Source organism: Triplophysa dalaica, chromosome 11 (genome assembly GCF_015846415.1).
Source record: "Triplophysa dalaica isolate WHDGS20190420 chromosome 11, ASM1584641v1, whole genome shotgun sequence".
Classification (NCBI taxonomy): Eukaryota; Metazoa; Chordata; class Actinopteri; order Cypriniformes; family Nemacheilidae; genus Triplophysa; species Triplophysa dalaica.
Genome location: NC_079552.1, coordinates 15,176,557 through 15,200,365, shown reverse-complemented (window position 1 = coordinate 15,200,365; position 23,809 = coordinate 15,176,557). Strand labels below are relative to the sequence as shown.

The following is a 23,809-nucleotide window of genomic DNA, read 5'->3' as shown; positions in this document are numbered from 1 at the left end:
TCTCAAATTCAGAAGAGCTGTCAACAGCTGTCTTGAAACAGATACCTCAGCAGGAGACAGAGCCCTTTCTAAAAGAAGAGTAAGGGGACTTCAAGGACATGTTGCTTTGAGAATGCACCACGACTGCATTCTTAGGGGTTTCTGTGACAGAGTAATTCAGAGGGAAAGCTCAAGAAATCAGCACACAAGTCAATGAGGATGAGCTTCCGAGCCCACGATTGTTATAATCATCCCTGGCATGGCCGAGGGCATCTTTAGTTCTTCTAGAAAAGCCAGTGACCCTGCTTTACACCGAGAAGAAAAACTGAACATTAGATAGGACTTACCTGAAGAGTACTGTGCTGCATGATATGGCATTAGAATTACTGTGCGTAAAAGATGACTATTATTTCATGTCTCATTAAAGACACAAATTATGATCATTAAGTCTATATTTATAATGGGCATGAGGATGTGTAATTTCAAGCCTGTTTTACAAATGATTCATGTGCTGGTGGCCCACTTGGCTATTGAAATATGAATTAACGAGAAGTAAAACAAAAGACAAAAATCTTTTATACATTTTTAATTAAGTGTCCCCTAGTTTAACTGTATTAACATATATTTACTGGCATATCGCTTAAGACTTACTGATATAAAAATACAAGTTAACTTATTTGGAGTTTCTTAATATTAAGCCTAAAATGTGTTTTAATGCCACTTGTGATAAGAATTGTATGATTTGTTTATAATATCAGTCTTTCAACGTCAGATATTTAAAGTGTCCCTGCTGTATACTTGCAATAGTTCTACTTTAGCACAATCTTAAGTATTTCTTTAGTTGGACCATAGCACTACCTCTGCAGATTTAAAGTGCTTATTAAGCACAAAGTTACAAGTTAAAGCGGAGGTAAAATGCTATTTCATGCATTATGACATTGTTAAACGTGCAAGCATCTCAAGCTAAACATGGTCTACAAAAACGAGTTGAACGTATTACGCAGAATTTCTGATTCACTCCACTTGGGTTCGTACAGGTTTCAGATTTTTTTTTCAAACAAGGATTCCCATTTCTTAACAAGGGTTCTTAGTCCTTTATTTGACAATTCTCCCGGAAAAGCATGCCCATGCATCATACAGCGTGAGAAGGAGCATGCCCATCAATGCCGCTTCACTTGGCTGACGGGAGTCTAGCTCTGCTTGTTTGCTCACTGCATTTCAGTGAGGAATCATTTATAAACGGTTCATTGAAACTGATAGATACCGCTGTCCCAGTGCTAAAAGATACCAGACATGAACCGCACGCGGTAAGTCAAACCGAGTCATATGTCAGTGTTTCGATGGCAATCGGCATGTACGTCCACAATGTCAACATCACAAACTTATGAATCAACAGTTATGTAGGGATAATGTGCGATTTATTGTGTGCTCTTGTCCACCCCCTGCACGCCTCAAAGAGCTCAAATTTTTCAGGAAATAATCGTACAGCTGTTTTTGTCTTTTATAACTTTGATCAAATTAAATATTTTTTAAATACATAAAGACTTAATGGATTTGCAGTATACTTGGCATTAAAAAAGTATATTTCAAAAACATTTATGTATTTTTCACCAGGGTCCACAGCTTTCAAGCTCCAAAAAGGACCAAATAAAAATAATTAAATTAAAAAAAACTCATTCTGTATGTCTAAACCGGAAACACTATTAATCTTTTTTTATTTTTAATTCACATAAATCTATAATGTGAACGCAGTTACTGTATGGAAGTTCTTTCAACAGCACTAGATCTATACAAATTTGGATTATAGTAAATGGTGGCCTTGCTGTTACCAACATTCTTCAAAATATTGTTTCGCTAAAGAAAGTCACAGAGGTTTGGAATATTCATTTTTGGGTGAACTAGCTTTAAGGAATCAGTCATTATGCATTTAAAACAACCGGTGCTTTGCAATTCATGAAGACAAATTAGAAACACCTTTGTAATGTTCGACCCATCAACTGATGTTGGAACAGATTGGATGTATTATTTCCCCCACAACATGACTCATGTCCTCTGAACCTCTTGACAAGGATTCTTGTTGTAAATGAGAAAATGTCACCCTGTCAAGTTACATCATAAGCAATCAACCCTGTGCAGTAACTCTTCCCTCAAAACCTCACCCGTCAGCCACAGTTACTGTTAATGTTCGAGAGCTCACCTTATTTCCAGTAATTAACACTATACCTTCCTACGGTGAGATGAAGTGCTTCAGCTTCAATGATGAGCAAGCAATAAATTACAGCACATGTCAGTCTAGCACAGACGTGAGCAGAGCTTTGGAAAGAGAACTTGAGAGGTATGAGACACACTCTTAATATGACAGATTTCCCCCTGCAGCACTATGAATATTTCCACCAATCAAACACACACCATGTTTTTTCATTTAATGACATTGCTTGATACAGAAAATGACTTTTATTCTCGGATTAATGTCGTGAACATTTTCATACAAATCACATTCTTTTAAAATAAAAGAAAATAACAGTACCTGTCTTCTAATATTTTCTATATACTTAATCATGTTGAGATGGATCCCTCTCATTTGAACCGTACACTAGCTATTCAGAAAAATAGTTAGACATTAGATTCACTTAACAAAAATGTCTAATTTCAACCCAATGGTTAACATGTGGACTGATCTTGCTTTGATAAACAAAACTGTGCAAAACAAATCCCTTTTTAAATGACACCATGTAGTGTTTCTCTTTTAAAAAGAAAAAGGCAATGAATGAAATGTGTGGAGCAGGAGCGATACACAAAGGAACAATACATCTAGCTTAAAAATTATAGTACCTATTTCCATACTATATTGGAACCTACAAACAGTCATTGGTTAAGGGTTCATAGTGTTGAAGTGCAAAAAATGAAAAGAAAATGACTGGATTTTTTGGCACAACATTAATGGTCAGGCTACTGGTCTGCATTAGAGACATAACTTGCCTCTTTAATAAAAACAAGAGTAAAGAAATTAAATAGCAAATGAAAAACCACTAACATTTAACAGTTTCAGGTTTACATCATAGCACTTTATGATGTTTATTAGTGGATATTACATATAAAAGTGACTGACCGACATACGCAAAAAACAACAACATGCATTCCCTCTCTCACACACACACACACACTTGCACGCTATTTTTTGCTAAGACATGACTGCTATGTCACACTCCCCTAGGCTTACGAGCCTAGTAAAAATACAGTAAATATATTTCTATATATTTCGATGAAATTGCATACATACACGTAAGCGTGTGCCTGTACTTCAGTTCGTATGCACGAGTACAAGTGTTACATCGGATATTCTCATTAAATATATGCTCTGCTATGAGAATGCTAAGAGATCTCATAGAACACAGTGGTCTGTCTAGCCCTGGAGTGCAATCTGACAAGTTAAACTTTTTAAATACCAGACTTTTAACCTCATGCCATTGTCATACGCTCGGTGTAGCTCCAAAGGCACTTCCCATTTGGCCCGTAAAAACCGCTTAGCTGCTGTCCATCTCAACTCGATACATAAGCAATACGATTCAAATCCACAATTACTGACATATAAACATCTCCACAGATTACTCTTAAACAGGAGTCCTTGAGCTGATATGGCAAAACGTGGGAGGCTGACACGCATACAGTTTTGGTTAAACTGAATAAGGGGGCGTTTTTAGGGCAGGGGGCCTGGACTTCATTAGGGAGAGTACACATTCGGACAGACAATCAACACATCACCGACTCACTGCTCTGTAAACGGGTGTCTTAAATGCAGCATTGCTAAACATTATACGTCCATCAGGAAGACCAAAGAAAACTAACAAATACTTCAGCGCTATATCGTTCATACACACATGCGAGCAAGCGCACACATTCACACGCACTCATACATACAGGCGCACATATATACAAAGAGAGTGTTACAATTTATATTGTAATAAAAATGAATATTGAAAAAGAAAATCACTATCTTATCGTGACGCTTGTTGTGTTAGTGTACCTTTGCGTGTGGCGTGTATAAAGTCTAGTGTTTGTAAGTTCGGGTGAGAGGCAGTACACAGAAGGGACCGTCTCAGACCCACTACGGAGAGCCCAGCGGCGTCCATAAAACTTTATTCTGTTCCTGATCCACAATAGTCACTATCTGAGTGCAAATGTAGGGCAAGGTGCCTCCTTGAACGATACCTGTAAGAAAACAAACGTATTTACAAAACACGGTACAACAAAGAATACTGGTGATTTACTGGTGACAATAACAATCATGTTCATGTTAACTATAATTTTTTTTCTACAAAAGATAAGATTTAGTTGCTGCTAATGAAGCACACAAGCCGCTCTCAAAAACCCGATCAAATCGACCCCATAAAGCTCAAATGTTTCTAAATCGTTAAGAAAAATGTAAAATAATTTATTTAATAATAAATAATAATTTTAAAAACCAAACCTGTGAAGAATTTACTATATTCCTGCTCAATCTTCTGTGCAATCTCAAACTGCTCCTTGGAATGTTTTTGAGAGACTTTATCCCGCAGATAAACCGGATCCTTCTGTTCTCTGCAAGGAGGAACAAACAGTCATTCACACTTCATAAGCCATAATTACATCAGAAGATTAAGCAAGATTACGTACAGTGAAACAGTGACATTATTCATTTGAGACTTGTGTGAATTTGGAAGAGTGATTTTCGATGGTAAAAAGACTTCAAAATGAAGAGATCAGCTGTTTAATGTTAAACCTCCGAGTAAAAGTGTGCAGCTCTCTTGAGAAGAAGATTCCTGCAGGCAAACACCTATTTAAAAACACTACTGTGACAGGTGTCTGTGTGTGTGCGCGTGCCGCAGAGAGAAAGAGTGAGTGAGACAGAAAGAGAGACAGAAAGAGAGAGCGAGAGAGAGAGAGAGAGCGAGCGAGCGAGAAAAGCCAAATCGGATTAAAAAAAGTTACATAAAACATCATTTTGATTATTCATTTCTTTTATGAACTTTATATATAACCAATACAGTATATAGTTTTTATATATAATTGTATTGAAGGGATGTTACACTGGGACTGGGTAAATACTACTGTTGGATGACATAAACATGTAGTTAAAAATTGACTTGAAAAAACTTGGCCACTAATATTTTTTATTACACAATTATCTGGAATACCTGATTCTGATTTGTCAGTCACAAGTAATTCTGAGATCTAATACTGGCTCTCAGTAAATCCTTGCTGTTTCAGATCCATGGGCGGGGCTTGTTGGTTGTGACTTAATTCTTAGTGTTAAACTAACCCTCACCCTAACCATGTAGAATGCCCATGCTCCTTGAACGCATCAAAAAACACTGTCGTCCGACTCGAGACCCCAAGAATTAAGTGAGAGCCCTCTGGTAATACTAAAATGTTTAATGTGTCTCTTTTTACTCTTTCCTTTCTCATACCAGGTTTGAATTAGTAAAAACAAACAAAATATTTCCATATCTTTCCAAAAATACTACCAGAGTTTTGTGTCCATTCACTTCGAGTTCGCTTCACTGGAAACACTCTCCTTTCCTTAATGATCATTCTTTCATGCTTGCAGTGCTCCAGCGAACATACGCTTGGGTTTTCATAGAAGTACATTTTTATACAGATCTATTTCAACATTTACATATATCTTCGTTCCTATTAAAGCAATTAAGTCCCTGCACGTCATGTGATGAGCTAATGAGTGCAGAACTGCTTAACTGGGGTTGACTTTATTAAGTAGGTGCTAGTCAGCAGGTCAAAGACGACCTGCATTAATCCCCAGTGTGATAGAGTTCAGGCTTGATTTTCTAATGCTTATGGGAAATCACCAATTAAAACCTCTGCGGAGATGACTTGACGCCATTAGCCATCTGACAACGATGCACGAAACTAATGAAAAGACTTAAAGGCACAATGCAGAGAATAAAGCGGGGATTTATTGTCCTTTTAATCCTGGAGCCTCTAGAGGGGTATCTGTAAAGTATGGGCTGAATCCATGATATGCTTATTAAGAGCACAGAGTCGGCTTTAATTTTCCGTGTGTGATAAACTGGGGATCTTGTGAAGCGTTCTGAAATGCACAACCTTGAGCAAGAGCGAACGAGAGGGGGGGAGAGAGAGACAAGCAGGGAGAGTAAAATGGCCGCCTACGTTGTTGTATATCTGTTTAGAGACAGTTTATCTCTAAGAGGAACTACTGCCACCATTTACAATCAGTCATTTTTTGCAAGTATGAAAGCCCTTGATCCTTGTCTATTTTCAATGTATTAATATTCAGAAATATAGGTTTGGAAAACACAATCTTGGGAAGATCTTGTCAATTTAGCTATACCTTTGACTTTAAATCCAAATTAGCCAAATATATTCAACTATTTAACTGCAGGTGCAGCATACAGTATAAACTACTGCTTTTCATTTCCCAAATGACTTGTCCCTGAGGAAAGCATGGAAACTTCTTGGCACTAAAAGCACCCAGAGCACCTTAACACAGAGAGCGTGTTTGTTTCTGGAATAGTTCACAAGGACACCCACGAGCTTAGCTGGCTTATTAACTCTCTGTCAAGCTGAAATATTTCCACCCGCTGCCTTTACTTTCAAATGCTGAGCGGCAGACCGCAGTAAAAGCAAGTGAGGAGGCACACTTACTTGATCTGCTTTGCATTTTTGTAGCGTATGAAAATGACGATTGGGTAAATGTGAACGCTGTGAAGCCGCTCTATAGCGTGAGGCGCAATGTCAAGCAAACAGTGACAATCCTAGGAGAGAGAATGACAGCACAGAAGACCACTGAGTCACGTACACATTCAACACGAGTAAATGTAAACAAAAAAAACAGGAGCTTATAGTCACAACGAATAAACATCACCCTTCTCTCAACTTAAAACAACTTATAACAGATTTTGTAGTAAAGATTGCAGCCAGTTATTTGTGAGGCTGTCTGTGAAATCCAAACTAAAGTCTCAAAATCGAATGAGATTATGAACATCAAAGTAGTCGTAAATTGCCGTAAATGATGATAACATTGCGGTCCTTCTGAAACCTCAGATGTCCGGATTTGCTGCTTTTCAAGAAATAGAGAACAATGTAATTTTTTTATGAATAAATAGTGTTTTGTCAAGGGTGACGAGCACTTTTTAATACTTTTTATTGTTAAGATGTTAGACTAATGATAATAAAAATAAAAAAACAATACATATGGAGATACAAGGTTTCAGAAGGACAGTAGAGACATGATAGATCTTGAGATATAGTATTCATATTTTTACTGAAATTACTGTTTTATTTATCAATTTGTTTTATTTTGCACACAAAAACTATGAAATTTGGCCACCTAAACAATTTTCAATATCTGACATGGCCTTAGTCAATATTAAAGGTATCTAGGTTATATTTTCATTTAAATTTCTTTAGCCAAGATACTGTTCTTCTTGTTTTCTTTTGCTTTCATCAGAAATAATCTACAGGCCCTCTATTGTTTGTAAATGTGTACTGGATGTTCAGCTGGGATCACAAAAGTGCGCATGTGCAGTAACCTTTGTTTATGTTGTTAAGATGAAACGGTCTATAATTAAGAGCTTTTTCATCAATTTTACAAGACGAGAACTTATGTACACAGCAGATGAACAAACCTTTTCTGTGATCTCCTTGATCGAGGCAACAGTAGTGACATCAAAATGGCCGCTCCTCCGTTTGTAGTCGATGAAGAGAAAGTCTTTCACGCCCCGCTCGATGGCCTGCTGAGAAGCTTTCATCACCTCTGGATGAGGAGAACAAACAAAGGTCAGTGTACTTATTTTCAACACTCAACTAATGAGGTCTGATCACTTTACAACTGCTCGTCTTGATACTATATACTGTTAAGATGTGTCCCCCAGTGTGCATGATATGGAAGAATACTCTGGAAACTATTCCTGCACTTTCATTGTACTCTTCCCAAACCTTCCCATAAAATGCACAATGAAGTCGACAAAAAAATATCTAGAATAGGAGGAAACGGAGATTTACCAAGCACACATCTGCTGAATTTCCCCGGTGATTCCTTGACCAGCATATCTTTGACAGCATCCACCAGCGGTCCCAGGACCAGCACGGGTCTTGGCGACGTGCAGTCGATCTTCTGCACTCTCTGATAGGCCAGACTCACACAGTCTGATCACATTCAAGACACAAATTGAACATTAAACGCAAGATCAATAAACTGTCATTTCAATGCTTGCAATAAAAGTGTTCCAACAGTGGACATTGGACGGTTTCTCACCATCAAAGAATGGAAGAGAGTCTGTGCTGATGGCGTCCAAGGCGACCATGTCTTTGCCATCTTTGGAGCTGCTGCGTTTGTGCTTCTGTTTCCTGCGGAAGAAAGATCTTCGCGCGGCTGCGGAGATCGTCTTGCTGGAGCCGGTCTCGTCCTTCAGTTCAGTCATACTGTGCCTGCGGTAAAATTCCTGGTCCATCCTGTAGAACGATATTGTGCACAGCTACATGTTAACAACAACAAGTGTGTGCCCACTGAAACTCACTCAATAATGCTGCTTTTCTTGATCTATAAACCCAAACACAATCAATATGCACAATGGAAATATTATTACAACACGTTTGTTAGCCGAGCCACAATCAAATAGTGTGTGTGTGGTCAACTTTGCAGTATCATGCTGCATACATTTGCGTGTGTATGGTTTTATCATATAAAATGCTGAGCTGACTAACCACGACTGATGATTCATCCATCATTAGTAAGTGAACATTCACAGCGATTTTTTGAGATATGGAGACCTGAAGTCATTCATTTTCAATTTCACATTTCAGCAATATAAGTGCTGTCGAGGTGATGTGGGCGTGCCCACAAATGGGAAATGTTTACTTATAAGCCAATGGAAAATAAGGTGGTGATGACCAATAAGAGCAAAGATAGTGATGCACACATAATGCAATCATACTGAAGTCAAGTGCACTCAAGATGGATGATCTGTTTATCTCACTGATGATATGATTCATTGTATACTTCTGCACTATACAAATATTTTATTTCTTCCATAATGTGAATTTTTTGCAGAATGACATATTACAATGTCATCTTATATTTCCCAGCAAACCATCACATTTGTTGTGGCCAGCTGTGAACGTCAATGAAAATTCTTTCATCATTTATTCATCCTCATGTTGTTCCAAACCTGTATGACTTTATTTCATATGCAGAACACAAAAGAAGATATTTTGAAGAACGCTGGTAACCAAACAACACTGGCTCCCATTGACTTCCCTTGTATGAACACAAAACCACTGAGACATTTCTCAAAATCTCTTCTTTTGTCTTCTGCAGAAAAAAAAATGTTTTGAATGACATGAGGGTGAATAAATTTTGATTTGTTTTTATTTTGGGGTGAACTTTAACTCAATGGATTTAACTTAATGGATCCAGCACTAGGCAAGACCCTCTGCAAACAACAATACAAAAACTCACATGTGAGCCATGTGACTCACATATATTTGCTAGGAATCTGCCCTCTCTGAATCTTCTGTGCGTTTTCGTCAAGTTGCCAGGCCATCCAAGTACCGAAGTTGCCGTTCGGTAGTGTGTCGTCGACATAAAGGATGTCGTCTTTCTTAAAAGAGAGGTCGAGCTCAGTCTCAGCAACTCGGTCATAAAGTGCTCTGTGGAGAAAATGAATAATTCAACAAGTGACAGTATAATACATGAGGATAAGATGGCCACATCTGCAAGTATGAGGTAACACGAGACGAATTTAAAGACAAAAGAAAAATGGAGCAAAGAAGAAGGGAATGAAAAATTCACAAGAGGGAGGGACAAAGCCGATAGTGGCTTTTAGCGCCCATCCATAACTCCTCATCCCTGACACGTGGATTGACAGAGATTATTTACTGCGGCTGACATCATGGGAGCACAGACGAGCAAAATGCCCAGCGACAGCTGCGGGCTGCAGAATTTCATTTGAGAAGACAAACACGGCTATTTCTGAACTTTTCATTATTCTTTATCAGCGCGCAGACACAATGCATCTCTGTCTCCAACCATCTCATTACCACGGCTGCTATTAAAGTAGGCAAATTATGGAGATTTGGTGATCCGATCTTGACCACGACATTCAATATCTCATCCTCCATCTTAAACATAATTAAGGAGATTAAAAGATTGCAGTGGTTTGCTCGCATTTCTAAATTTAGAGCCGTGCACACACGGCCCAGCTCATAAGTGGCTATGTATGGTGATGTAAGTCAATACACCTACAAAGATTTTTTGGTGAATAGAGTGTTATACCTGATATAGAATCCATCTCCAGGAGTGTCTTTCACCTGGTTGAATTCCTCTGGACGAGGCTGGACTCGAAACGTGACCGTTTCTGCTGGCTTTAGCATTTCTAGATAGGCTTCTTCAACCGTCTTGTTCTTCATATTCACAGAACCATACTGGATGAAGAGAAAAGTAAAAGGCATTTAAAGGGATAGTTCCCTTTGACAATGAGAATTATGTCATTTTACATTTGTTCCAGAACAGATATCGTCGCTCCTTTTATTTCCATAGAAGGAAAAATAAACACTACGAAATTCAATGGGGGATGAGATCTGTTTGGTTACTGACATTCTTTCAAATATCTTCCTTTGTGTTTCTCAGAACAAAGGAATGTATACAGGTTCTGAGGGTGAGTAAATAGAGAAATCATTTTCATTTTTGGGGCAACTATCCCTTTAAGCTGCAGAATGGCTTAGATCTCTCCGCACAGTAAACACAGAAGAACATCTAAAGAAGAGCATTCAAGAGTTCCTAATCGATTTCCATTCCAGAAGAAATATTGCTTCTTTCAAGACAACATTACTTCTGTGCTTCATATGAGAGAAACAAATAAGTGCTGTAGCCTTGCGCTTGCACAGGTCTATACATTCATGCCAAGAATGTGATATTACCAATTCCCTCAAGCACAATGAAGGAAGGAAAGAAAAGCTGATCGATGAAAAACAACGTAAGAGATGCATGCTGACATTTAATTAGTGAAGAACAATACAGCCGCTGAAGGAAAGCAAAATAGGATATACTAAGATTTCAATAGCAAAGGTAACTCAATTTCAACGTCAATCTTCAAAGGCATACTGTACAGACCAGCCGTCTCAACTATTCTGTATTGAGTAGCCCCACGAAACAACCACAGACAAAGCTCGTTTTACCTCTAGGATAAAGTCTCCAAGCATAAGACCATCTGCGCCTCTGGCAGGACTGTCCTCTTCAAGCCTTTCCACAAAGATCCCCCGCAGGTTCCCTCCACACAACTGAATCCCCAGCTCAGCCTGAGCTTTCCTCACCGTTACCAGCCGAGGCTCTGGGAGTTTCTTAGAGCTCTCGGATGACATTCTGAGTGAACAAAACGGACACAAACTTAGTGCCAATGAATTTCATATCGCGTCACCCTGGCTGTTACAAAGCCTAGTGAGCGCCATATTTATATTAATGCATAACTTCAGTTTCAAAGGCTTCTTCTTTGTTTAACATTAGGTCTCATCTTAACCATATTATATATTTTGTGCTATTGCTTGTCCAGTACCTGAGGAATCTCTGGGGGCTGGTGGTGGGTGTGGTCTGTTTGGAGGAGGGCGTGAGCGTGCCTTCATCCTGTTCGCTTAGGGTGTCTATGGTGGAGTGGTTATCTGGGGTGGCGGCTCCACTGCCTTGAGGAGTCGACTGAACGCTTACTGGCTCCAAGCGTGAGCTGCACCACAACGCAAAATAAATCATCCAACATGCTTGTGTGATGAAATCTGCACTGACCTGAATAACACAGAAGTAGATCAGGGCTGTACCTGGAGTGAGAGTGGTTACCCAGTTGGTACATGTGGGGGTTGTACTGGGCCATGATCGTGATGGTGTCGCACTGCTGGCCAATGATGAGGCGAGCCTGCTGCTCGGTGGCGTTCCGCAGGTTTATGCCATTATACTGAGAGAAAGAAATGATAGAATGGGGCAATCATATACTCTGGTTGGGCTGACATTTACATTTATTTACATTGCATTATGCTATACACTTGTTTCGGAGTATGTGCAATCCCTGTGATCGAACACATGAACTTGGCGTTGCTAGCGATATGCCCTAACCACTGAGCTACAGGAAAGCTGTACATATAATCATACGACACATAATCATAGTTCATTACATGCATCATTTTTAAATTTTCTGTGATAAAATTGACAGATCATTATTTAATAGATGATACAATTAAGAATCATTTATAAGAAATAAAAGGAATTTCACTTTAAATTATTGTAATTGTCGTCTGGATAGTTTTGGAGTGGCCTAAGAAAAATAGACCCAGCCCTTACGTATGGTATTTGCAGGGAAACATGCTGACTTTCGTCACTGGCAAACCAGCAAATAATTGACACATAAAACTTCCAAAGTCAAGGAATGAAAATAATCCCATTCGAGTTATTTGTCAATACTAACCTCCAAAAGCTGGTCTCCATACTCCAGTCCCGCCTGGTGTGCAATGCTTCCTCCGGTCACCTTGGAGACAAAGATTCCCCCTTTCTCTCCACTCACAATGGAGATGCCGAGAGGCTCCGCCCCTTTATGAACGATGACATTGCGTGGCTCCTCCAGGGATGGCCTGACAGTGCAAAAACAGGTTAAATGTCAGAGAGGATCGATTTCTGAGACATGAACTTTCTATCAATAGTTAAGCTTGTTGAGTGGTAAATGCCAAAAAATGTAATCACAGGAGGTTCATGCAGGTGGGTATACGGCAACAAGTATTTACTGATCTTTAGAAAGTTCATTACAGGCACAAACAGAGAAAAAAGCAGAGGATTTTAATAAAAGATCCAGAACATGTACATTAATACGTCTACCCTCAATATTTTAAATACATGAACGAATCCATACAACAACAAAAACCCATTTGTTTGCCTTCTTAAAATGTCTCCAGGCTGCATTTGCTTTCACTTTTACTGTATCGCCTTTTTCTTGTTTTGTTTTTAAACTCAAGATTCTTTCATACAATTTGTTGCAATTCTTAAAATATACACAATATTTCTACATTTAAAATAAGGCGTTTTTTATATCAAGTATTCCCACAGAGATGGCCGTGTTGGCAGATAGGCTACATCTGTAACGTTATCTATACCAAGTAAACTGTGAATGTGTTTTCAGAATGTCTTTTTTGGTCATTTGGGGTCGGTGATAATAGCGTAGTACACCGCTCTTTTTGGTAGGACTTCACCACTGAACCTCAACAGTTAGCCACTGAATTATGGCACCCAACCACAAGCAAACTCAAGTCAATTTTGGACTGTTTTTTGCAAAAATGTCTACTTTTCTGTTGGACGTCCATCATACTGGCATATTAAAAATGGAAGATGGGTGTTAGAACAAACTACGAATGATTGTATTTTAAGTCCCCCAAAATCTGGATTGAATCCAGACACCTCTAATAGTATGAATACATCATACATGTGTCCTATGGCGTGACAGCACAATTTAGAAAAAAAACGGAATATTAGATTGTTTTATATTATCAATAGTTATATTAATCATATAAAATAGCATAAGAGAGATTTATCTTCATTGTGAGTTTTTTATATATTTTTTCTACATTTTTACAGTCACACATTCACCAAAGGACTTGCTTAGCATTTGAATAGTAGTCTGCCGACTACACGTTTATTCATTATACCCCTCATATCCCAGAACGAATGATTTTCAAAGTTATTATTTTTTGTCCAATTTTGTCCGGTGTGCACATCTGAACACACAGACTAGTAGTCTTGCATCGTCACAGCGACTGTCAAATATTAGGGACATTCCATGCTTACAGCAGCTTTACAACGATGTCAAAGCAACCAAAACTGACCAAGTAAATCTGGATCTTTTCAGGAAAAGAGCAGCCAAACTGACATGCAAAAATATCTCCATTCCACATCCTGCCTCGAGTATATATTTACCCCGAAAAATGGCTTCATCTGAATGATTTAACATTCATGAGGAATCATCTCGCCGAGCAATTTAATCAAGGAAGTGAATCAGAAGCAGCAGGTAAAATTACCCAATAACACCAATTAAACTAAACGACTCCGCTTTCAGGATTATGTCGGCACACATTCATAAACACAGTCCCCCCCACGTACTATCCGTACTAATTCAAACAATAACCAAAACGCTGAATCTAATTCTGGTGACACCACTAACACAAAGCCTAAGTGTACTAAAAAAAAAAGCGCACAGCTTTCTTTGATCAAACAAGTATATGTTTGTCAGGCATTCCCTGTGCATAACCGGCAGGGAACAAACCTCAGGCTTCTGAGAGAGCAGAACCTAGGCCTAGCAGCCAGAGGAATTCTCAGAAAGGATCTGTTACGGTACAGAGATCTGAAAGATTTAGGAGGAAAAACAGACTGTGAAAATCTTACGGAGACACACAAACACAAACAAGGGTCTCGGAAGAAAGGCTAATATGTTGAGAAATACATAAGAAGAAATGAGTGACCTAGTTAACAAATCTGAATTAAGATTGAAAAAAGAATTGAAATGAAAGACGGATCCCTCCAACATTTCCACATTCAAGTGCTTTTACAGCAGAGTCTAGTTATTCACGTCAGATAAAGGGTTTCTGGAGGCTGATGTATGTGGATAAGAGGGAGCTGTTGCTTGGCAACCTGATAAAAGGGGTGGTGGGGGGACGCAGCAGGAGCGTACCTGTCTTTTCTTCGTTCTCCCGCGGGCACAGGGCTGACGGAGATCCTGGGCAGGGTGGTGATGGAGCTTTGAGACTGGCTGGAGGTAAAGGATGATGTCTCCAGGTTAAGAGGTGACATGGGTGGAGTGATGAGACTGGGACTGCTGCATTCTGAATGAGACAGCGACCCTGAACAACAACATTGAGACATGTTAGAGCAGAAATAAATACACAAAGCCTAGATGATATATTTATACAATTTAATCTCTATTTTTACAGAGATAAACAAACATAGTTATTTTTTGGTATACTGAATTATAACTTGATTTATATTAAATCATTCACAAATGTTGTTACACCTAACTAATTTGATTTTTTGATTTATTGATAATCGTAGATTTATTAATGTTGTGATTTTTGGTTTTTTAGTTTTAGTTCTCAGGTTACTTTTAGTAAAAAAAATAGCATTTTTTATGGGGCTTTGTCATTGTGTTGTTTATTTTTAATACTGCTATATAGATTATTTTAGAATATAGCATTGTTTCATTATTTAGGTTTAGTTTTTATATATTTCTACCATAATTCTAGACATTTATAATTTTTGTTTAGCTTGTTTTTTTTTCAAATAATGTTTAAGCCTACATCCACAAGTTTCCAGCGCCCCGTGATGCTTTGCACGAAAGATGGGAGAAACTTCCGTTTCAATGTAAACAAACGCATTTCTGCTGTATTTCAAGTCATTCCTTTATAGCAGAATGTGAACTTACACACTGACAGCACTTGCATTCTGTCCACTACTTCATAGAGGAATGGGATGATGATTTTAATACTTGACGTTGGATATTTAGCTTTATTGATTCAGTTGTTGTGACAGTAAATCAAAGGGCAATTTAAAAATTATGGAGGGTTTTCAATTTCTTCACATGATGTTGGTTGAGTGCCATTTAAAGATGGGGTAAATTTTTTGGTATTTAAAAGCAAGCCGCAATCGTAACACAGGCCGCGTGCACATATCATAAAGCTGCTGTATCATCAGCTGGCCATTAATCTGATAAACATTCTACAAAAGATTACGTGCAAAAGCTGCCTTTTTACATTTTAAACTTTCTTTCTACATTTTGTTTATGATGATAATACTGAATAATAATAAGGACTTATTAAGAAGATAAGTGGAATATATACCTACTTTACATCAAGCATATCAGATGAGAAATGTAGTCCAGATGATGCGATATATTCCAACAGACTTTTAAAACAGCAAACTCTTTTTAAACTATGAGCACATTCAGTCTAAGTGATGTTTAATGTTCGTTATCTATTTGCTTGAGATAAGTTAACATTTTGAATTTCTTCTTTTAAAAACTGTACAGTCCATCACAGAAGCAGTCTGTCTTAACTTTAGATCAGTGAGTGTGTGAAGCGCTCTTTTTTTATCACAAATCTTATTTACAAATCTTTTTTTATAGATTCTCACATGAAACCAACAGTAATACAATTCAAAATATGAATCACAGTCTCCTTTTCTGTCCTCAGAATAAGTCACTCTAGGTGCAATACGCTAATTCCGTAAAGTTGTGCCCGCGTTCATTTTTACAGTAGCGCCCTCCAAAAACTTGAGGATCCTGTATTTGTCCTTTATTGAACAGAAATGTTATAAATAACTTTATTTTACAATAAAAACCCTGGTTTGGATTTACCGTGAGTGTTCTCTTGACATGTTAATTGCTCCCTCATTTGTGATTCACGAATAAATGTAAATGTGAAGGTCAAAGGCTAATTCAATTACACTTTTACACCATATATTACCTACTACAGTAGGAAATTAAATTGGACACATAAATATTTCATAAGCCTGAGGGGAAACATTTCACAATGGATGAGCTGATATCTTCATCATATTTACTCCGGATACATTAATCATGGCACAGCATCAAACAAAAATAAACCTTATTTAACCATCTTTCTAAAGAATGGCAATAAGGATTTTTACTTAGAAAGTAAAAGAAAAGCTTAAAATAGTTTGAAATTTAAAGCCCATTCCTTTATATCTGGTCAAGCGGTTTTAGAAAGCATGAACATTTCCCATGTGAACACTCCTTTCTTTTGTGTATTTGCCTGCTCAACATCAGCTTTACATTACGTACACAGATTTCTAAATGCATAACTTGGTTAATGCTTATTTCGAGACCTGTAGTTTTAAAGAACATTGACCTGAGAGGAGACCTACCTCTGTCCGAGCCCAGTACTGAGCGAGGATAGCGTGGTGTGGAGGGGATCTTTATCCTTTCAGTGCGATATTGCAAGTTATTTGAAGAACCTTCAGGAAACAACACAGAAATAAGAAGATCAAAACAAACACCAACAAAGCACAAATTTGCACAATTGTTCAAATACTGATGAACCACGATGCATAGAGAGTGACTGACCGAGTCTGGCGCTGGACGGCAGTGAGTTGGTGCCGTGTGAGGCCCGGCTGCTTCGGGATGACTCCGTGTAGTCTGTGGAGCGTTTCTGGCTCAGGTCCAGACTCAGATGACCTTGATGCTGAGGACTGAGGTGAAGCGACAAAACACAACGGGTCAATACACAACAGACCTTCATGATGTCATGGAGGCACAATTACTGATCTGTGGGAAAAACGATTCTTCTGTTTATACCCAACAGCATCTCATTTACATTTGATGCAGCAATTGATGATATGAAATGTGCACTTAAGAGAGTTTGTGTTCTCAGGAATAGGGGTGATATCGGTCATCTTAATTCTTAAAGGTAAAATAAGTCAGGCTAAAGTACATCTACTTGTGTGTCTCAGTACTCTGTATATGTGTGTGTGTTGGTACCTCGGGTGTGTGTGCTGTTGATTGATTTGGCTGTTGACTGTAGGGGAGTTGTTAGTGTGAACTCTGTGGCTCCGGACCATGTAAACAGGGTTCTTCATAACGGCTGTTACGGCGGAACAGGGGGATAGTCCTCGGTGTGCCGAGTCTAGAGTTCAAGCACAACCACATAATAACCAATAAAACACTTGAATGAGATACACACACTCCCCTTCAACTGCCCGCTGCGCTCATATTTTTCATTTCTGCTCCATTACTGCGGTCACAACTCTCCTCACATGGCTGAGCAAGACATTAGCTGAAAGTGAAAACAGGTTGTGTTGTCCAGTTTCTGTCTGATCACCTTTAGCTAAAGCCAGATGCTCTGGGCGACTGGCGAGCAGGCGGCCGAGGAGACTCAGAAGTCTGCCAGTCAGGCCAAAGCATGAATATTCAGATTAGGTAAAAATAGACCTAATTATCACATAAACCCCATGCGTACTGCATGTCCATGTGACATACGGACCGAGCGGTATCTGCTATGGTTCACGAGGTTACACAAAAACCTGTCAAAGTGTATAAAAAACTTGACCGGTTGAATGGTTGGTAAAATTTTCACAATGGTTCACACTTTGACTCTTATACCACTACACAAGTTACACTGCAAAAAAGTCTTATTCTGTATTTGTGTCTTACACTGAAAAAAAAATAATTTTACACGGAAGGCATGTAAGTGAATAACCGTTAAATTTTAATATAAACAATGTGTGGTAATAAACAGTCTGAAAAAATTGTAAACACAAGGAATTGTTGCACCTACACTGTGTCTACACAGGACGTGACGCATCGCATCAAGCGGGGACAAAATTTTAAATGATAATGCGTTCTAATGCGTTTCTAACATCTTCTGTCGTGTCGCATCACACCGGTCGCTTCCGGTGTACATGGTGTTAGAGTAACTAAAGGACACATTTTCTAACTAACAGGAAGCACACACATTCAGGGAAGCAAATTATAAATGAGTTTTATTCTGCAAATCAACAAGCTTATCCAACCACATTCTGAATGATTATCATAAATAAGCAATTCAATTACTTGAGTTCACCATAAAATTAAGTCAAACATTCATTTTGTAGGACGCCTTGATCAGAATAAACATGAACTGTGCTCCACAAAGTAAATGCAGATAGAATAGGAAGAGTATGGTTAAAGAGATAAATTCAAATGTGCTACGGGCCGCTAGGTTTCAGATAAGGACTGGCGTAACTCACTGGGAGGCAGGGTTCCGTTATAGGCTGTGGGCACAAAACCCACGCTGTGTCTGTGAGGTCGGTTAGGAGAGGAACGTAGCATCTCTTTCTGCTCCATCGAGTCCCCTTCATGAGAATAACTCTGCCAAATACAAACAAAACACTGAATAATCCAAAACGGAAAATCTTAGAAAATAGAAATTAAAAAGAGAAAAATTCTAAGAATAATTTGTATTGTAGTAGGCCTAGATTACTTATTTAAAAAAAGTATAAAAATAATATTTGATGATATTCAAAATGCATTGTCATTATTTATGTATAAATTAATGTACAGCCATGGTAAAAATAAAGAGACCATTTCGAAATTATTTTCAGTTTTACTGAATTTACTATTTATAAGTGTGTGTTTGTGTAAAATGATCAGTCTTTTTAATGCATTTGGTATAAATTCAAAATATTTTTTATGTGATGAGATGGATATTTATCAAAGTTTTCATGTGTCTTGTCATGCTGTCAGTCTCTCACATTGCTGTTGAATGACTTCGTCACTCCTGTGGTTTGATTTTGTTGAAATTCAACATTTAGAAATGATTCGTAAATAAAAATTAAGAAAGATCTCTTCATTTTTTTTGAAAAACACAATCAAATTGTTAAATCAAATTCATGCATTTGTTAACTGCAATAGAAAGGACTTATTTGTGGGTTTTCTTCTCAAGATTAAATCAGCATATGTTAGCATAATACACAGAGAAAAGATAATAATTACTTTTGTCTACAAATGTAAGATTAATTCTTATAAAGCAGCCCTATACAAATCTTCTGTATAACATCCAGAGCCATGCGTCAGCATTTTTAATGCCGCCCCTCCTCTTTCAAGCTCACGATGCAGTGGGAAATCAATCTCAGACTGAGAAGCTAATTAAAACAGGCAGGACTGCTAGCTGTGTCAAACCCAGCCGATCTATAAATTCACCTGGAAGCTCTGGAGAGGAATGGCCTGAGGTGTCATTCTGTGTCTAAGCGCTGGTGCAGATTTAGGCCTGGGCCGCTTCACCTCCGGTTCCTCCGGTCGCATCCGGCCGATATCCTCCTCGCAGGACTTCCTAGAGCTTAAGACCTTGCCCTCACGCAATGTCTCCGTAAAGTAGAGATTACCGTTCCGGTCCTCCTGCTTGGGGTCGTGGACAGAGATCGCAGTGATGGTGGACTCGGAGGTGGAGCTACCCTGATGTTTGTGCTTGAACTTGAAGGAATCGCTGCGTGTGGGCGGCGTTGGGGCCGAGTCGACTTTCGAGCCCTGTGGAGAATGGCCGGAGAGGTAATCTGTCTTTGAGGTAGCGTCTGGCCTTTTAAAAGCATCACCGTCAAAGATGGACTTCCTCTGCTTGGGTGACCTGTAGATGGAAAGCTGCGCCGGGTTGTCGGTTGTCATGGCAACGCCCACCACCATTTTAGGCCAAGTGCCGCCGCTGTGCTTCTTCTCCAGGGTGGTCTCCAGGGTAACGCATTCGGGACCGACGGACACGGATCGGTTGAAGCAGACCTCTTGAAAGGCACTGCCGCTGTAACGGGACAGCCCCAGCTCAGATGCCGGGCGCAGGGTGTTGGGGTGCAGGGTGGCCACAGAGAAAACCTTTCTCTCGTGGTAACTGTTCTCATCGGTGTCCGTCCTCGTCCTTCTTCTCTCGCCTCCTCCAGCTTCCCCGCTGTAAATGTCTGTCTGAGTGGAGCTGTTGTGTCGGAGGTTCCTACTGTTCCTTGAATGGATGTCTGTCAGGTGGATTCTACCGTTGGATTTTTCAGCCTCTCTCAGGCTCTCAAAGATGTTCTGCCCTGATGTGCTCTGGGGAAAGAACTGATAAAGGAGAAGCTCAGTATGACTGGCATCAATAAACGAAAAGGAGGATGCGTCAGAGGATCCAATATCAATAATACAAACTAAATCGATTAAGTACATAAACGACAGTTATAGTTATTTTATTTAGGATTTATTGTAATATTAAGTTTGACTTTATAATTATAAATGTATGATTTATTTGAAACGTTTTTATAACGTGTGTATCGCTCCTCTGTGGAAGTGCCCCACCACCACAATTTACCATATCTTTTTGATGCTCTCCATAAGTTGACTTTTCTATAAATGTACATTATGGAAATCTAGTGCCATTTGGAAAGCAGCAGTTGACTTAAAACAGCACTCCTACCAACCAAAAGCCTATTTTCTAATCTCCTTCTCACATGATCAGAATTGCTACACTCTTCAAATAAGGTCCTTCAAAAGGTTCTTCGACGCCACAGAAGATCATTTTGGTTCCATGCATAGCCTTTCCGTTTTCACAAAAGGCTCATTGTGGCAAAAAATGTTCTTCAGGTTGTAAAAAAGTAAGAAAGAGATGGTTCTTTGCAGAACCTTTGACTTAATGGTTCTTTGTGGAACCAAAACTCACTGTGAGGAATCTTTTAAGCGCCTCAACTTTTAAGAGTGTATTCTGACACAGGCTTCTCGAAGCCGACTCTGATAAATGTCACCGTGGCACCTTGGCATGTGGTAATGAGAGCAGAGCACAGAAACAGACATCAGCGAGAGAACAATCACCTTCATGAGCGACAGACTGAGCGAGTCCCTGCTGCCCCTCAGAAGCGCCTCACATTCACTCAGAGATTTGTTATCCAGAGCGATCCCATTTATCTGGGGAGGAAGAAATCTAGGTCAGAGCTTCAGCAAAGAAAAGTGCCAGCAGACTTTTAATACTTTCAGTTTCAAACCCAGAAATGATTGCGTAAACTTGGGAATGGAGACAAAGAGGTTTTTTTTCAATTAAAGGAACAGTACAGTCAAAACTTGAAGTCTTGTCATGATTTTCTGTAGATTATTCTTATGCCATTCAAACCTGTTGAAATCAGAGAAATTCAGAAGAATGAAAGTCAATAGAGACTTCGAGCTCCAAAATGAAAATTCTTTCATCATTTACTCATCCTCATGTCATTTCAAACCTGTATGAATTTCTTTCTTCTGCAGAACACAAAAGAAGATATTTTGAAGATCGTTGGAAACCAAACAACATTGACCCCCATTGACTTCCATTATATGGACAAAACCTCTGAGACATTTCATGAAATATCTTTGTTTGTGTCATAAACAGGTTTTTAATGACATAAAGGATATATAAATAAATGATGACAGAAGTTTTACTTTTGGGTGAACTAGCCCTTAAAGTCATTGAGTATGTAGTCGCAAATCTGCACTGTGTCAGGTCTGACATTTTGTTACACAGACACCAATGCACTTTCGGATCAAAGCTGGCCCGTAATTGTGTTCATTTCAAATGCCACTTTTTCAGTCTATTTTAGAGCTTTGGTGCAGGGGAATATTTTAACATTTTGTTCTGCCTTTACACAAAACTGTAGTCAAAAGACTTAAAAAACATTGAAGAGTACATTTATCACTTTGGATCTCAACAACCCATGTCCCCATTTACTGAAATTATAAAAGAAGAGGATCCAGTATATTTGAGATCTTTTCTCCTTTTGTATTCCACAAAAATATTGTCAATCCTGGTGATTTGGAACAACTAGAGAACGAGTTAATGTATATGGACATTTTTGGGTGAACTATCCCTTTACTGCATATTGAGCCATTTGACGCTGCCATATTAGAACCGAAAGGTTACAAGTATCAAACTACCAGCATCTAGCATCTCAGGATTAACATCTGCATTACTTTTCACCAACGTGACAGCTATCGCTTTGCACATCACCTGTCTTGTATTCCTCACATCCATTTAAGGTGTCGAGTGGATTTGACTGGTGGTTCATCTAATGACCGCCCATGCATTTAAAATAAGGAAGCGGATTAAAAATCTGCTTCGGTTAGGAGGGCTAAGGTCAGACTTTTATAAAGAGTAAATCGGATCCCTGATAGCATCAATTAAAGAAAGGATTGCATGTCCGCCTGAAGACTTACGGCAATGAGGCGGTCTCCCACGGTAAGAGATCCCTCTCTGGCAGCCGGGCTGCCCGGCGCAATAGCCGCCACATACACACCACCCTCTAGGGTGATACCGGCGTCTGAAAATGGTCAGAAGAAAATTAAGGGCCATTAATACCAAAACAAGAGAAATTAGCCACAGAAAAGGTCAAATGAGATGGATTAGTCGGCCTGGTGCAAATGAGCGAAGTTACAAAAGTAAGTTATACCTTTGTGTCCGATAAGATTAATGTGGACAGGAGTAACCAGTCTTCCTCCTAAAGATTTCCTCCTGCGAACCACCATATTGATCAGGCCTCCTCCATTAACAACGGCTTTGATGACCTGCTTCCTGTCTTTGTTAGTCAGGTCCACATCATTTATCTTCAGGAGCCAATCATTCACCCTGTTATAGAGAGAAAGAGACAAAACAATGAGCTGAAAAGCGGACGGGCAATCATTCCAGAGGTCATTGTCTAAAAATCGCTCGATAGCTGAATTCACCTCAATCTCCCATCCGCGATACTTCCTTTGTCCACCCTGGTCACAAATATCCCACAATCTCCTGGTAAATATGGATCATTTACCCCTTCTGCAATGTCAAAGCCCAGGGCCTTCAAATCCATGTCATCCTGTTGGGAGGACAATGAAGAGAGAGATTGCTTCAAACAGAGAAGGTAAAACTACCCATCCCTTTCTTGACCAGGAACATGTTTTATATTGACAAAATACATCAAAATCAACATGCTTCATTTTGCATCAGTGATTATGTGTAATATTTCATTCATAAGTGGTTGACATTCTTACCCTGTCCTTCTCAAACTCCACCACTTCCGTCTCCCACTCCAGTGAATCCGTGTCTATGGCTGAATCATGGGAGCTGTGAGCCATCAGCTGGCAAAATCTCGCCTCCTTCTCCAACTGGCTCTCCATCTTCTCCCTTTATCAGCAGCGAGAGCACAAGAAAGGTCATTTTCTACCTCATCTCTCCATCTTGGTACAAGCAGTCACCCCATTCATCTCACACCCACGAAAAAAACAACATAAAACAAGAATGTCAAGCGTCAAGACTGTTTGTGAAGAGCATCTCTCTTTACCGCAGATGC

The 23,809-nt window shown here is 39.1% G+C and overlaps 1 protein-coding gene across 2 annotated transcripts in view; it reads right to left on the bottom strand.

Annotated features, from left to right (window-relative positions):
* Nucleotides 1–2,398: 2,398 nt before the first annotated feature.
* dlg5a (discs, large homolog 5a (Drosophila)) overlaps nucleotides 2,399–23,809 on the bottom strand; it is a 59,937-nt gene continuing 38,526 nt past the window's right edge. For both annotated transcript variants that reach the window (XM_056760381.1, XM_056760382.1), the window contains exons 11-33: nucleotides 23,511–23,643; nucleotides 23,208–23,335; nucleotides 22,934–23,109; nucleotides 22,701–22,804; nucleotides 21,333–21,425; nucleotides 19,710–20,591; nucleotides 18,758–18,878; nucleotides 17,511–17,655; nucleotides 17,097–17,221; nucleotides 16,898–16,987; nucleotides 14,691–14,859; nucleotides 12,444–12,606; nucleotides 11,803–11,936; nucleotides 11,547–11,711; nucleotides 11,173–11,356; nucleotides 10,271–10,419; nucleotides 9,475–9,645; nucleotides 8,252–8,448; nucleotides 7,999–8,142; nucleotides 7,623–7,750; nucleotides 6,640–6,749; nucleotides 4,448–4,557; nucleotides 2,399–4,188 (exon numbers count right to left, since the gene is read on the bottom strand). In XM_056760381.1, coding sequence (XP_056616359.1) covers nucleotides 4,085–4,188; nucleotides 4,448–4,557; nucleotides 6,640–6,749; nucleotides 7,623–7,750; nucleotides 7,999–8,142; nucleotides 8,252–8,448; nucleotides 9,475–9,645; nucleotides 10,271–10,419; nucleotides 11,173–11,356; nucleotides 11,547–11,711; nucleotides 11,803–11,936; nucleotides 12,444–12,606; nucleotides 14,691–14,859; nucleotides 16,898–16,987; nucleotides 17,097–17,221; nucleotides 17,511–17,655; nucleotides 18,758–18,878; nucleotides 19,710–20,591; nucleotides 21,333–21,425; nucleotides 22,701–22,804; nucleotides 22,934–23,109; nucleotides 23,208–23,335; nucleotides 23,511–23,643 — 3,925 coding nt within the window. In that variant the 3' untranslated portion in view covers nucleotides 2,399–4,084. The remainder of the gene's footprint in view (nucleotides 4,189–4,447; nucleotides 4,558–6,639; nucleotides 6,750–7,622; nucleotides 7,751–7,998; nucleotides 8,143–8,251; nucleotides 8,449–9,474; nucleotides 9,646–10,270; nucleotides 10,420–11,172; nucleotides 11,357–11,546; nucleotides 11,712–11,802; nucleotides 11,937–12,443; nucleotides 12,607–14,690; nucleotides 14,860–16,897; nucleotides 16,988–17,096; nucleotides 17,222–17,510; nucleotides 17,656–18,757; nucleotides 18,879–19,709; nucleotides 20,592–21,332; nucleotides 21,426–22,700; nucleotides 22,805–22,933; nucleotides 23,110–23,207; nucleotides 23,336–23,510; nucleotides 23,644–23,809) is intronic.